Source organism: Sebastes umbrosus, chromosome 24, assembly GCF_015220745.1.
Source record: "Sebastes umbrosus isolate fSebUmb1 chromosome 24, fSebUmb1.pri, whole genome shotgun sequence".
In the NCBI taxonomy this organism is placed as follows: Eukaryota; Metazoa; Chordata; class Actinopteri; order Perciformes; family Sebastidae; genus Sebastes; species Sebastes umbrosus.
In genome coordinates this window covers 2,721,781-2,734,961 of record NC_051292.1, presented here as the reverse complement: position 1 = coordinate 2,734,961, position 13,181 = coordinate 2,721,781, and the positions used below count along the sequence as shown (strand labels likewise).

At 38.4% G+C, this 13,181-nt stretch overlaps 2 protein-coding genes across 9 annotated transcripts in view; both read left to right on the top strand.

The window, feature by feature from the left end:
• LOC119483647 (inositol polyphosphate-4-phosphatase type I A-like) overlaps positions 1-13,181 on the top strand; it is a 52,588-nt gene that overhangs the window by 35,437 nt on the left and 3,970 nt on the right. For 6 of the 8 annotated variants that reach the window (XM_037761989.1, XM_037761987.1, XM_037761988.1 and 3 more), the window contains one exon: positions 445-2,430. In XM_037761989.1, the coding sequence (XP_037617917.1) occupies positions 445-577 (133 nt within the window). In that variant the 3' untranslated portion in view covers positions 578-2,430. Of the gene's footprint in view, positions 1-54; positions 423-444; positions 2,431-2,878; positions 2,982-13,181 lie in introns of those variants that run through there. The other 2 variants (XR_005205763.1, XM_037761980.1) reach the window with 2 other exon arrangements.
• zgc:113142 (uncharacterized protein LOC503524 homolog) lies at positions 7,644-10,117 on the top strand. The gene is made up of 4 exons (XM_037762000.1): positions 7,644-8,072; positions 8,716-8,868; positions 8,959-9,092; positions 9,472-10,117. The coding sequence occupies exons 1-4, from the start codon at positions 7,724-7,726 to the stop codon at positions 9,835-9,837; spliced, it is 1,002 nt and encodes a 333-aa protein (XP_037617928.1). The 5' UTR covers positions 7,644-7,723; the 3' UTR covers positions 9,838-10,117.

Genomic DNA, 13,181 nt, shown 5'->3' with positions numbered 1-13,181 from the left:
TTGTGTGTGTGTGTGTGTGTGTGTGTTTGTGTGGACGGTGTTGCACGTATTTAGGTTTCTTAACAATGATGTGTTCCTCATTCAAGTCTTTACTGGCCTCTACTGGCGACCAGCTGGAAGTGCAATGACCTCAGTAGCAATTGTTCTGTCTGCTGGTTAAACAAAAAATATGATTCTTTATTTGTTCGTAAGGCGTCAAAGTTGGAAAGAGTGCATTTTATAATTTTACTTCATGGATTACTTTAAGGAACAGTGTGTAGCATTTCAAACTCATTCGTCAGTCATTTGTTGATTGTCATTGATCAAAAAATCCCTCAAGCCCAGAGCAAAGTAAGTACAATTTTCTGTTAAGGGACAATAAAAACAAACTATTTTAGCGTCTTTCACACCATTATTTCTATTATTTTGACCTCATTCACGCCCCACCCCGTTTTGTCTCCTCAGCGAGGGTTGCAGACGAGAAAACACCGTGAAGAACGTCGGCTGCCGAAAGTACGCGTTTAACTCGCTGCAACTCAAAGCCTTCCCCAAACACTACCGACCACCTGACGGCACCTACGGGAAAGTGGACACATGATTGGACCACAAGGAGCTCTGCGGCGGACATATTACTGGACAGTACGACTGCTGTGTTTTTGGAAAGGCCGAGAGGTACAATCAAGACTGTCACCTGACTCTATCAGAGGTTTTAGATTAGATTTATTGGAAGGTATGCTCACTGAACAAGTGCACCTTCCAGATTTCTACCACCTTAGTATAATAACTGTTTTTGTATTAGTTGCTTATGCCATATTATGCATAACACCCTGGTAGCAGAAGCTCTTGGGTTTTTGTTTCTTATTATAAAATGACCAGCACTGCCTCACCCCTGAACAAGCACTGATATAATCAAACACGCAAAAATTTATATTTATGCTCCTCAATGTAAATCAAGAGATAAATCATTAAAACCACATGTTTAAATTCAATTATATGTAAATAAAACGGACAATTATCCATTTTCAACCCCAAATTTTTACGCCATTCATTACACCAGCCAGTGTCTGTCTATGCAGTCTTCTACAGAGGCCCAACATGAGATATTTAGGCCAATATAGTTACACTGTAAATAAATATATTTTTATTATTGTCAAAAAATCTCATGAAAAGACCAAAAACAGCCCCAAGTCCAAGACGTAAATCTATAAAAATATCACAAATATTTAGAAAAGCAAGGCTCAGTAATCTCAGTAATTGTTGGGGACTATTTTCTGCGGCGGATTAATCCACATTTGGTGCTCTAGTCAGTGTTTGTAGCAGCAGGATGGTGTGTGTGGGATCTTTTCAAAATAATTAGTCATAATAATAGTTTCTGGATGCTCTATAGCACAGAGGATGAAGCGATATCAGGTTTACGTTGCATCATTTCATTGTTGGTCCTGTTTTTTCAGAGGATTTGTTGACAATAACTAAAATATAAATTATTGGCGGCCTTATCCTTGTAGGATTTGTCACTTGACAGACTGAAATGGTTCCTGCTCTTTACTTAACCTCACATTTCTCTTTACATCGCTTGAAAACACACCGATTGGAAACATGTAGCACCGTTAAAAAGCCAAAGGAACGCTGAAGTTTCCACAACCAAAACATTGAATTGAAAAGTGAAGCTTGTTCATGGTGATCAATGAAACATTGTTTAAGGACACTGTAACTCAGAATAAGGTGAAGAGAATTGGACTGAAATTCAGAATAATGTCAGAATATTATTTAAAAGTAGGCAACAGTATCACGGACAAGCTGCCAAATATGAAAATATAGGATAAAATCAACTTGATTGATCTCAATAGAGTAGGCTGCACCTCTTCATTCCACGTTTTCTTTCTATGCAATTTGTTTTCGCTGCTTATGATTAAAACCACTTGTTAATTTTAAAGATTGCATCGACAAAATAAAGTTTTAGGGCATGAATCAAATCTGAAGCAGCTATACCGAATTTAGAAATGAAGCTGGGACATTTCCTTCATTGACGTCAAAGGGGAACATTTATTTGTTGTTATTTTCTCCTCACACTCCCTTGAGTATTTAACTGACACAATTATTTGCAATGACCTGTCTGTACCACACAGGGGAGCCCTGAACCCACTGTATCACTGTGACACCGCATCACAGCTCCAAATGCATCTTACTGTAACGTGAACCACACTGTCAAACTCACTGCTGATGGAAATCCTACTGCAGACGACTCAGAAATACATTTATTGCTGTATTTACATGTTTTATTCATCTATCAAAGAAGTACTTTTTGTTCTGCCAACATGCTGTGTTGAATATTTGGCATTTTTATTTGAGATTACAACACTTTCTGTCAGTCTGAGAACATCTGTGAAGGTTTGAATGTTGCTGTGTATTATAACTTGTCAATATCCGATGCTGAAATAAATATAAAATGGATTTTTGGGGATTTTTTTATAAGGGAGGTTTTTCAAATTAATATCAAGCATTGCTAATAATAATAAGTCTTATTTAAATAATCCATTAAATAACAAATATCTTACTTTCTTAGTACCATCAGTTATTGTCATTTTAATGTTTTGAATCATTATGCAAATAAAAAATAATTATTTGCATAATAATCACTCATAAAGATGCAAGCGGGAGGATGCAGTAACATATTATAAACACTGGAGGGCGACACACATTTAATAAATACAAGATAGGAATAAATCTTGCAAGAGATTGAGTGAGAATGGTATTAGAAATGCACATATTGTTTAATGAGATTGTCAGCAAAGGCTAGGGATATAATGTGAGTCTGAGTTTATTTCAGTAGTTTTGTTTAGTTTGGAATATATTTGAGAAGAGTGTGTCTTAAAAAACATTTGTTTTAACTATGTTCAAGGTGTCTGCTGCCATTATGTGGTGCATTTCGCCATCATATATTGACGGGAGGGCAACACAGTCTACTGTACCAACCCATCTGAGGGATCTTTGCAGTTTTTTCGGTAAGTTAAAGTGATGATCTCAAAGATTATCATTTAAATAAATGTCAGTTAGTCACTATCTATCACCTAATGAGGTAACACAATGGTGAACTGAGCCTGTGTTCCACTGATGAAAGCCCTTGCATTTGCAAAACACTTCTTTTCAGTGTACTGAATCACTAGAATTAGTTCAGTATCTCAGTGCTTGACCAGAGCTCTGACTGCACTGCACATAGTCCCACTCACTGAACTAAAACACGGCTGAACGTTCAGTTCATCTCGCTAACTAGTGAACTACGCAACTAAATGTTGGGTTTTTAAATATTTTTATTATACTGAAATGAAAACAAGAAATAATAAAAGTAGGAAATATGAATTACAGTGCAAATAAAAACAAATATAGAAAATAAATATAGACTTCAATTGTAGTGCAAAGACAAATATTTATTCAAGGGTATAACTGACAAGATATAATACAAATACAAACTATTAACAATACTGTACATTTAAAACTAAACTGAACTCAAAACTTGCTGACAGTATTTTTTTTATTATTATTATTTTATTTATAAAATTGTTTTGTAAACAAGTGACACAACTGCAAAGGAATCAATCAGCACTAGCCAATAGATGGGTGTCTACAATGTGTGTCATTGACCAAGAGAAATATATATATACTATACATACATGCAGCACATGTACATCTATACAGTATGTACACACCCATATTATGCACATATACTCGACAGAAATAGTTGCCACATTTTATTAATGGTCGCAGAGCAGAGAGAAGCGTTGTGCTGAATCCTCTCTATACGTAACAAGTTTCTGCTAAGCAGGTCTTAAAAGAAGGCAAATTCTCATTTTTCCAAAGGGTTAATGTATTTCTTTTTGCAATAATCATGCCATATTGTGTTGTCTTTAGTTGCTAATGGGATAGAGTTAACAGAGAAAACGACAGTGTATGGGTCTGGTGTAATATCACAGACAGTTAATATCTGACCAGAACTTGTTTAGCTGGGCCCAAAATGCGTTCCGCTGATTTACATTTACATTTTGGACAAATTGGAGAAACAGAAAAAGAGTGTAGTTTGGTGCAGGGGTTGTGAACTCTATGAATTTCTGTCTAGAGTGTATGGAACAACTGAAAATAGCTTTAAGGAAAGATTTCCATCCCTCGTTACAGATCGTCATGCCGAGGTCTTTTTCCCATGCATCCTTTAAGTACTGTGTGGAGACTGCATTGTATGCTGTAAAAAGATCAACAAACTAAGAGACAAGTCTCTTTTAGTCAGGGGCCTGATTCATCAGAGTATACAGTTCGCTGGAGGCTGGAATAGACTCAGAGTTTGATATATTTCTGCAGATGTAATCTCTTATCCGGAGGTAACGGAAGAACTGTGAAGCTGGGAGTGTACACTTTTCCTTCAACTGTACAAAGGTGGCAAGAATATTGTCGGTATAAAGGCATATGTGCAGGTTTCAGGCAAATTAAATGTTTTCCTTTACTGATACCAAATCCTTAACGAGCTTGTAACCTTAAAGTTATTATCTGTAATAGTTGTTTGAGCTTTTGGAGAGATCCTGTTCGATTGCAGAGAAGACAATGCGTGGCGTTTAAGGACGTCACCAAAGAACTCAAGACGAAGCTGCTGATATCAAGTCAAGGGGCCTCTTTGCTTGATTCAAATTATGAGGTTCCAAAACACATCTTCTGGAAGATACAGCAGGGGAAAGTCAGCTCTGAGGAGCTAAAGCAGTTTGCCAACACACTGCGCTTTTACTCCCCAAAGGCATATTTTAAAGCTCTGCCACACAGTCACACCACCCGCACTTGGCACAGCAGCGTCTCAGCTGATCCTGGGTTTACATCTTTCACAGCACTAAAAAGTCACGCAGAGAGAATTGAAAATAAACTACATGAACCCCACACATCACACATGTGATCCTGGATGCATGATGCCATGTGCTAAAGCTTCTCCGTGATGCCTTTGTGTCTTCACCGGAATTTTAGACAGAAGATGAAAGGAAGACTAAGTGGAAATACTTTGAACCCCTCAATGAACTCCAAGAGAAAGGAGGTCTGCGAACTGGCAACAGGCTAAGGCTAAAGTCCACATGGCACACGTGTGCCATATTTACGCCACGCAACAAAACCACTTAGTTAGGTTTAGGAGAAACGTCCCGGCAGAAGCCATGCTCTGACCTCACAGGAAGGCATTTAAATAGCATGACATTACAAGGACATTGCACGTGTCATGAGGACACATTTTAGGCTTTTCGTGTGTCATTTGTATGCCTCTGTTCGCGTGTCATTTGTACGCTGCTTTTCACGTATCATTTGTTCGCCACGCAACAAAACTACAGTTAGGTTCTGGCAACAAAAACACCTAGTTAGGTGTTATGGTTAGTAGGTTATATGCAGCCTCTCTGAATACAAAGAGAGTGATCAAGCTACTGTACATAACAGGATTTCTAGTCAATAAAATGTATTTATATTATCCAATAAAACTAATTTGCGTCAGGGGGATTTACAATCTGTACAGCATACGGCACCCTCTGTCCTTGGGCCGTCACATCGGATCAGGAAAAAACAGACTTTTGGTAAAAGAGATGAAAAGTCCATGGGAAAACCCCACAAACAGGCAGTGTTTTGACCAGTGGCGTCGGCAGGATCATAATATATCGGAATAATCATAATATATTTGAAATAAATTTGAATTAAAGGACCTTTCACAAACTCGAGGACACTGCACAGTGTAAAGAAAAGGGACTAAAGACATTACTGTCTGTCAGATGCTCTAACGGGTTTAGTTTGTTAGGGGCATCCCCTGAAACTAGAGATTCTGCTGATTGCATTGATACTTAGAGCTCCATGGTAAATTTTGTGGTGCACCGGCTCATCATTTACGTGTCTCCCTGTTTGTCAACAGATAAGCAGAGACAGTTTTGATTTATAACTTCAGATGTTCATTTTTTCCAGGGCAATTGTCTCAACATTGATATTAAAAATGAAAATGCAGTGTTTGCAGTAGTCATACAATGCAGTAGTGCTCCAGGAAGAACAGCTGGGACCACCTAAAAAAAAAAGCCCCAGACAGTCTGCGATTAGCACCAGACTTTGTCAGTTCCCTGAAACAAGCCTGTGTTTGACACACATAAATTATCACAACAGCAGCAGTTTTGTCCCATATAACTTGCACCATGATTGCAGCTTCTGTTGTATAGTTCTGGTAAGTGTGCTTCAGGTGTTGATTATTTTTGCGCTACTTGATGAGGTAATTGGAGTTTCCCTGCCAGCCAACCTAAAAAAAGAAGAGCGGGTCGAAGCAGAGGAACCGAAAAGAGCGAAGTACTTTAAATTGATTGATGACTTTGATTATTTTTAATCTATAAAATGTCAAATTTTGTTGTGCAACCCTGAGTTGTACATTGACAATAAATAAACCTTGAAATAAGCAGTGGTGGAAGAAGTATTAAGATCTTTTACTCAAGTAAAAGTAGCAATATTACAGTGTAAATACACTCTACATGTAAAAGTCCTGCATTCGAAATCTTACTTACAGTAAAAGTACAAAGGTATACGCATCAAAATATACTTAAATATACTTACTCGTTATGCAGAATGGCCCATTTCAGATTAATGTATTATTAAATTATAATTACTTTTTTTTACTATTTAATCCCAGTTAACCGCATGATTGTCCATGGTTAATCACAAATTAATTGCACATTTTTTATCTGTTCAAAATGTACCTTAAAGAGAGATTTGTAAAGTATTTAATACTCTTATCAACATGGGAGTGGACAAAGTAAGTGCATAAGTTTGGAGCGTTATTTAACCTCCTTCACGACAAGCTAGTATGACGTGGTTGGTATCAATATCTTCACTCTAGCTTTAAAATTGAGCCCACTACAATCTTAAAGTCGCAAGTTGCGTTTAATGCGTTAAAGAAATGAATGGTGTTAAAATGTTAAATGTTCAAAACATGTTGCCTAAAGCACTCTTCAGTCAGTTGGGCATCATAGGAATAGGCCTACATTTCCCTGAATACTGCATTATTATCTTCTGTCCTCAAATGACTGTGTGCTCTAGTCCATACTCATTTAGGTCTTAGCCTTTATAATTGATTAGTAATCAAGAGAAAAGTCATGATTATTTGTATGGGGTAAACATTTTTCCTTAAAAGAAAATTGATTGTTTCCACTAAAATCCATTGAACATTTCCAACAAATATTTTGTGCAAACATTTCCAGTTAGCAACAACAACAGAGGTGTCTTTTAAGTCACATGAAACAACCTGAACAAATTGGCTCACCCTCACACATGTGAGCCCTCACAATGAACTGTTGCTGTGTTGTGGAGCAGCCCCAGACGAGCATCCATTTGTCACAAACTGGTTCAGGGAATGTGACAAAAAGGGAGTCCACGCAAGGTTATATATTAAACCAAACAATTTATTAAACTAAGGTTAATATGAAATGAACAATGGAGTGTGTAGATCAGTAATGTTATCAAATGGATGTAGTGCATGGATGTGTGGCATATGGGTTAAAGGTGCAGAACCAAACAAAGGTACATGGGGCAGCCTTTATAGCCTGGAAGGCTCAGGTGAGCTCAGGTGAGCTCAATCAAGCTGATGACCCTCCCTCAGGGCAGCCTCCAACACAGGAGGAGGGGCGTCACAACTGGGGTATAATATGCGGTAGTCAGCGCTGTCAGGCACTCTTCAGACACGGTGGTTCACAGACGCTTCATCAGCATGAGCACAATTTACTTCATCGGCCAAATCATTGGCATAGTCTCCATCTCTGCCATCCTCCTCTTCTTTGTGGGCCAACTCTTTTCACGCCACCGCAATGTGCAGGACGGTTACGGCTACGCTGTGCTGATAACAGGCTGCGATAGCGGCTTCGGACACCAGCTGGCTCGATGTTTGGACCACAAAGGGTTTGTGGTCTTCGCTGGCTGTTTGTTTCCAGAAGGAGCCGGTGCCCAGAGTCTAGTCAGACAGAGCTCCAGTAATCTGAAAATCCTTAAGCTGGACGTCACCAGTGATGAAGACATGCAGCAGGCGAAGAAGATGGTCCAGGAGAACCTGCCAGAGAAAGGTGAGATGACCCACTTTCTCTTGTATTCAGCTTTAATGTGTATGCAAGCTCATTTCTGCCAAAAGGGAAAATACTCAAAAAAAATTATGATTTAGTATTTTGATTTTCCATGACTAACTTTATTTAAGTTATTCCTAAAATGTACAAATGTCAAAAATATAAGATGCTTAATCCTAATTTTGAGATACTAACGTAGAAAGACTTGGCTTACTTACATGATTTACTATCATAATTTTGATTTGCCATGTTTATTTTTTATTCCTAAACTTTTCATTCTTGGGCTTCCATAAATAAATGTATTAATTATAAGATACTTAGTCCTGATTTTGAGATACTAAGACAATAAGTTAGTCAAAAGAAGAAGTCTAAATGCATTCTTTATAAATCAATATCAGACTGTATCACATAATTGTGACTGTAATGCACAGTTTGGTTTTCATGCATAATCTCTACAGAGTTTGTTGCCATGAAATTATGTCCTGAAGCATCTTAAAACATCCGATACATCCGATGAATTACATGATTTCATCGTGGCTTGCACATGTTAAATAAGTGCACAGCAATGCATTTAAACATATGCACAATACACATATTCAACTCTTAAATAGTGTCTTTATAGAGAATAACTTTTCTACTTTCTCAGGGTTGTGGGCAGTTGTGAACAACGCTGGCATCTCAGACTGGGCCGAGATCGAATGGAGCTCTATTGAAGATTACCGCCACATGGTCGACATCAACCTGTTTGGCTCCATCAGGACCTCGTTTGCATTTCTACCTTTGGTCCGTGCCGCTAAAGGTTAGCTCAAAAATGTAGCTACATTTCACTGTAACCTCACATTCGTATTGTAGTGATGTTAAAAGTAAAAATGAATGTGTTATGTTGCAGGTCGGATGGTGTACATGTCGAGCATCTTTTCCTTCTTTAACTGCCTGAACATGGGAGCTTACAGTGTGTCAAAGAGAGGACTGGAAGCGTTTGCAGATTGCCTCCGGGTTGAGATGGCCAGTTTTGATGTGAAGGTACAGTAATGTAGGCAAAACATTGTGGGAAGTTTGCAGAGATAAAATATGATCAGTCAAAGGACACCCATTATTATCTAAGCCAGGAAACTGTTGATTTTTAACCATGTTAATGTAACAGTTTAACATTTATTCGCTTTCTTGCCAGGAGTTAGATGAGAAGATTGAAACCACTCTCGTCTTTGTATGTTAATTATGAAGCTACAGAAGCTTAGTACAAAGACTGAGAACAGGGGGAAACAGCCTGGCTCCTGTTTTTTTTAGCGTACAAACATGAGATTGAAAGCAAATGGCCAAACTATTCCTTTAAGTTTGTGTTGTATCATTAAAAGCACGTAAAGTTTTGACAATATACAGACTAACTCTTTTCCACTCTCAGGTCAGCATCATCCAGCCGGGTAATTTCGGCCAAGCCACCAGCATCGTGAAGACGAAAACAGGTTTGGATATTTGGGAGAAATTAGACGACGAACGTAAGCAAGTCTTCAACCGACAGTACATCGATCTGGCCAACGAGTACTTCATGTCAACATGCAGGACGGGGTTCAAGAACGGTGACATGGTAGTCGACGCCATGCTGCACGCCGTGACGTCTGCTCAGCCTAAACGTAGATACCTGCTGGCCTCAGCGACAGATATGTTTTTCTTCAAGCTATTCCCTTTTCTCCCGACTGTCCTCACCGACGCTGTGTTTTCTCTCAGCTCCATGTACGCTAAAAGAAAAGAAATGCTTTATGCTAAATAGGAAAGACAGCTTTTGTTGTTTTGTTGTTTGGCTATGTAAATAAAGCACAGAGAAGCTCGTATTACAACATACTGCTTAGTTAGACATTACTTCATTATATCTTTATATCGCAAATAATTGTTTGCTGCTATTTTAATGCTCTGGATATCAACTTTTTGCACATTTAAGGAGTGAGGTAGTGGAAGAATCTGCGTGTCTCTTAATGTTTTCTGTCTGTTCTATGAGTCTTGTTCATTCTACATTGTCTCTGTTGAAATAAAAGCTTGACTCGTATCATGAATTGTATTTTGTGTTTATTTCTTATAATTTATTCACTTATTATTTAATTTTAATGATGTGGTCTTAGTGTGCATATTGTGTGAGCTGCAAATGTTGTATACATTTAACTTTTTTTATTTTTCAATAAACTAAAGACTTTTGGATTTGAGATCAAAAGATGAATGTGAAACAAGAGATCACAATGGTAGCTTTTATTTCCTATTGTCATTGGCTCAACAAACACAGGAAACAACATAAAAAAACAGACAAGCTGTCAGTAAAAACAAATAGACAGCTCATATTACACATTAAAACAGTTCATGTCAGTGTCTGTGGCTTAGATCTACTCAGTCACATAATTGAGTTAAGGATATTGATGGCACTTGGGATGAAGGACTTCTTTAACACATTTTTAGTTGCCAGAGGGACTCTATAGCGCCTCCCGGATCTCAAAAGGTCAAACTGGCTGAAAAAAAAGGACGAATAAGTAAGCAATTTGAAAGCTGAGAAAAGAAAAGAATTCATTGATTCAGAATCAATTTGAACCATTGCACAAAAATTGGGAATTGCAAATACAACAATTTAGAAAGGCCTAATTAGAATTTACACTGAAGTACAGAGATGAACCAGAAAATTTCTGGAACAAAGGTTTATCTTGGAGAGATTAGAACAAGATAATCTTTTACCTACCAAAGCGTAGAGAAAACAAGGATCTGCACTTCTAGCCACAGCTACATTAGCTCATCCATTAAGTATTGGGAGAGGTAATGTCATGACTTGCATGGCTGCTTCTGGAACTGGCTCATGATGGGTAGCAGCAGAATGGATTCAGAAGTCTACCGAAACATTTTGTCTACCTATATTCAAAGAAATGCCTCCTAAATATATATGCAAGTACCAGGAAATAAAAGCTGACATTCTGATCTCTTGGTTCAGATTTATGTTTTGATCTCAAATCCAAATGTCTTCAGTGTATAACAAAAATAGAAAACCCGACCTTGCTGTTCCCATTCTTTTGGAGGGCACTGTATACATAAACCTGCATAGTCATATACATAGTATGTACATACAATCATACACATCTGGATATAAAGACTATATGATGGATAGTGTACATAAACATAGGACAAACAGAAATAATCCTTAAAAAACTTAAAACTCCCCAAAAATGTATAATATAATAATAAAAACAATAATGATAACATTTAACAAAAAGAAAATGAGAACAAATATGAATAAATAGATCAACAAATACTATAATAAATGGATAATAATCCACAAAATAATATAAGTGGGTCGGGAGTACAATTTGGTGTAGACATAACAAAATGATATCTTTTTAGTGTTAACACTAAAAGAGCTGCAATCTGCAAGACCCATCATCCTTTACCCCACGAAATAAGGATTTTACTTTCCTGTAAAACGGACTCCTTCTGCGTAACAAAGTGTAAACCATAAATCATCGACGCAGCAAAGGTACAAAAGGCCCCATGGTTATTGGTATCACTTGATCATTGATCACATATCTGTAGGGTTAATGCTTTTGGTATGAAATTGAAAATGCCCACGGGGAGGCTAAGATTGGAAATGGTTGGGGGCAAGAAACCGCACATTAATTCTCCTGTGAATGAAAATAAATAAAAAAAACACCCTAACTTGTCCTGGTATGACCTGGTAAGAGATTTTGCTTTTATAACTAACATTACTGTGTCAGTTACCTGACCGTGACTTTTGGCCACTGCTGTTGTCACACATTACATCAAATGTGTATGCTACCGTGCTACCACCGCTGTGATATAAGTTATGTACCTAGCTGTTACTGCCACGTGTTTCAGCCTGAGTCTGTGTTTACCTTTACTGGCACCGATCTTTTATGCCCACTAGTCCCACTAGATGGTGCCCACAGGAAGCTACTCACCATAGTGTAGGCAAGGAGTCTGCCAACGCAGCACCATAGCAAACCACATTGCTTTGTTGTACTAAACATCCCAGACACAACAATGGAGAGCCCCTGTGTAGACCATTTTATTTCTTCCCGAGCACAGGATCTACCCTGAACTCATCAGCAGGTTGAGTTTCAGCAAGTGCAGGAAAAGAAATAGACTCGCTACTCACTGACAGGTGTGATGCGCATCCAAAGACTCATCGATAAGATGCTTGCTTCTGATCGCCCACAGACAAACCAGCCTTGCCTTTCAGAGCAAAGCAGCCCTAGAAAAGAGACCAAAAGAGCCCAAAATGTTTGTTTCCGCCACGTCAGACAGCTAATAAGAAAGTCATGCATTACTTAGAAGACCTCAGCCAGTGTGATTCTGGTTACTCTGACTCACACTTCCTCTTGATGAAAGAATAACTCTTCCACTCAGAAGTCAACAATTCCTAACCGGCCCTAAGTTCTTGTGAGTGAAATCAGCTCCTCAGCCTCCGCTTAGAGACAGAACTAACAGCTGCCTGACTTCCCATTTCTCTGACACAGACATTGAGGAGATATGTAGTTTATCCTCTAAAAGGTATCCTGTCCCGTCTTCTTCTCAGCTACTGAGACATGGCACCTTCATCCATGACCATCCCTCCGAAGGTTCAGCTTGTTCAGCCTCCATCCTTCACTACTAAGAGAGTGATGACAGCTGTTCAGCAGCTGTCTCTCAACCAGAGAGAACTGTAGCACATGATGCCCACGCCCATTGTAATGCTAGCTTAGTCTCGCTTTCACAGCTTTCATGCCTTGAACTGCTTGAGTTTATTTATAAGGTCATAAGGACATTAAACATTTTGATCCAGACGTTCTGCGCCTGCGTGAGATGAAATAACTCTCCCTACCAGCAGGTTGCGGTATTCGGTATTCATCATTTAAAAAAACGGAAGATAGAGGACGGCGGATATACAATCCGTTATTATGATACGTACATGAAACAAAGCGGCGTTTGCCGACCATTTTCACACCACTCTCATTCACACTTCATTCCTGATGGCCATGTGGTTGTGAAAATATCCGTGTATTGGAATGATCAGATGAGATGAAGATGAAGAATGAGAAGAGTCTTCTGTGTTTTTCCTCGACTTTACTCGTTGGCTTGCTTTTATCA

Excerpts from the sequence above, each read along its gene's own strand:
- zgc:113142 (XM_037762000.1), top strand. The coding sequence starts at position 7,724 with ATGAGCACAATTTACTTCATCGGCCAAATCATTGGCATAGTCTCCATC. Across the intron at positions 8,073-8,715 it reads GGAGAACCTGCCAGAGAAAG|GGTTGTGGGCAGTTGTGAAC; the intron begins GTGAGATGACCC and ends CTACTTTCTCAG. Across the intron at positions 9,093-9,471 it reads TGGCCAGTTTTGATGTGAAG|GTCAGCATCATCCAGCCGGG; the intron begins GTACAGTAATGT and ends TTCCACTCTCAG.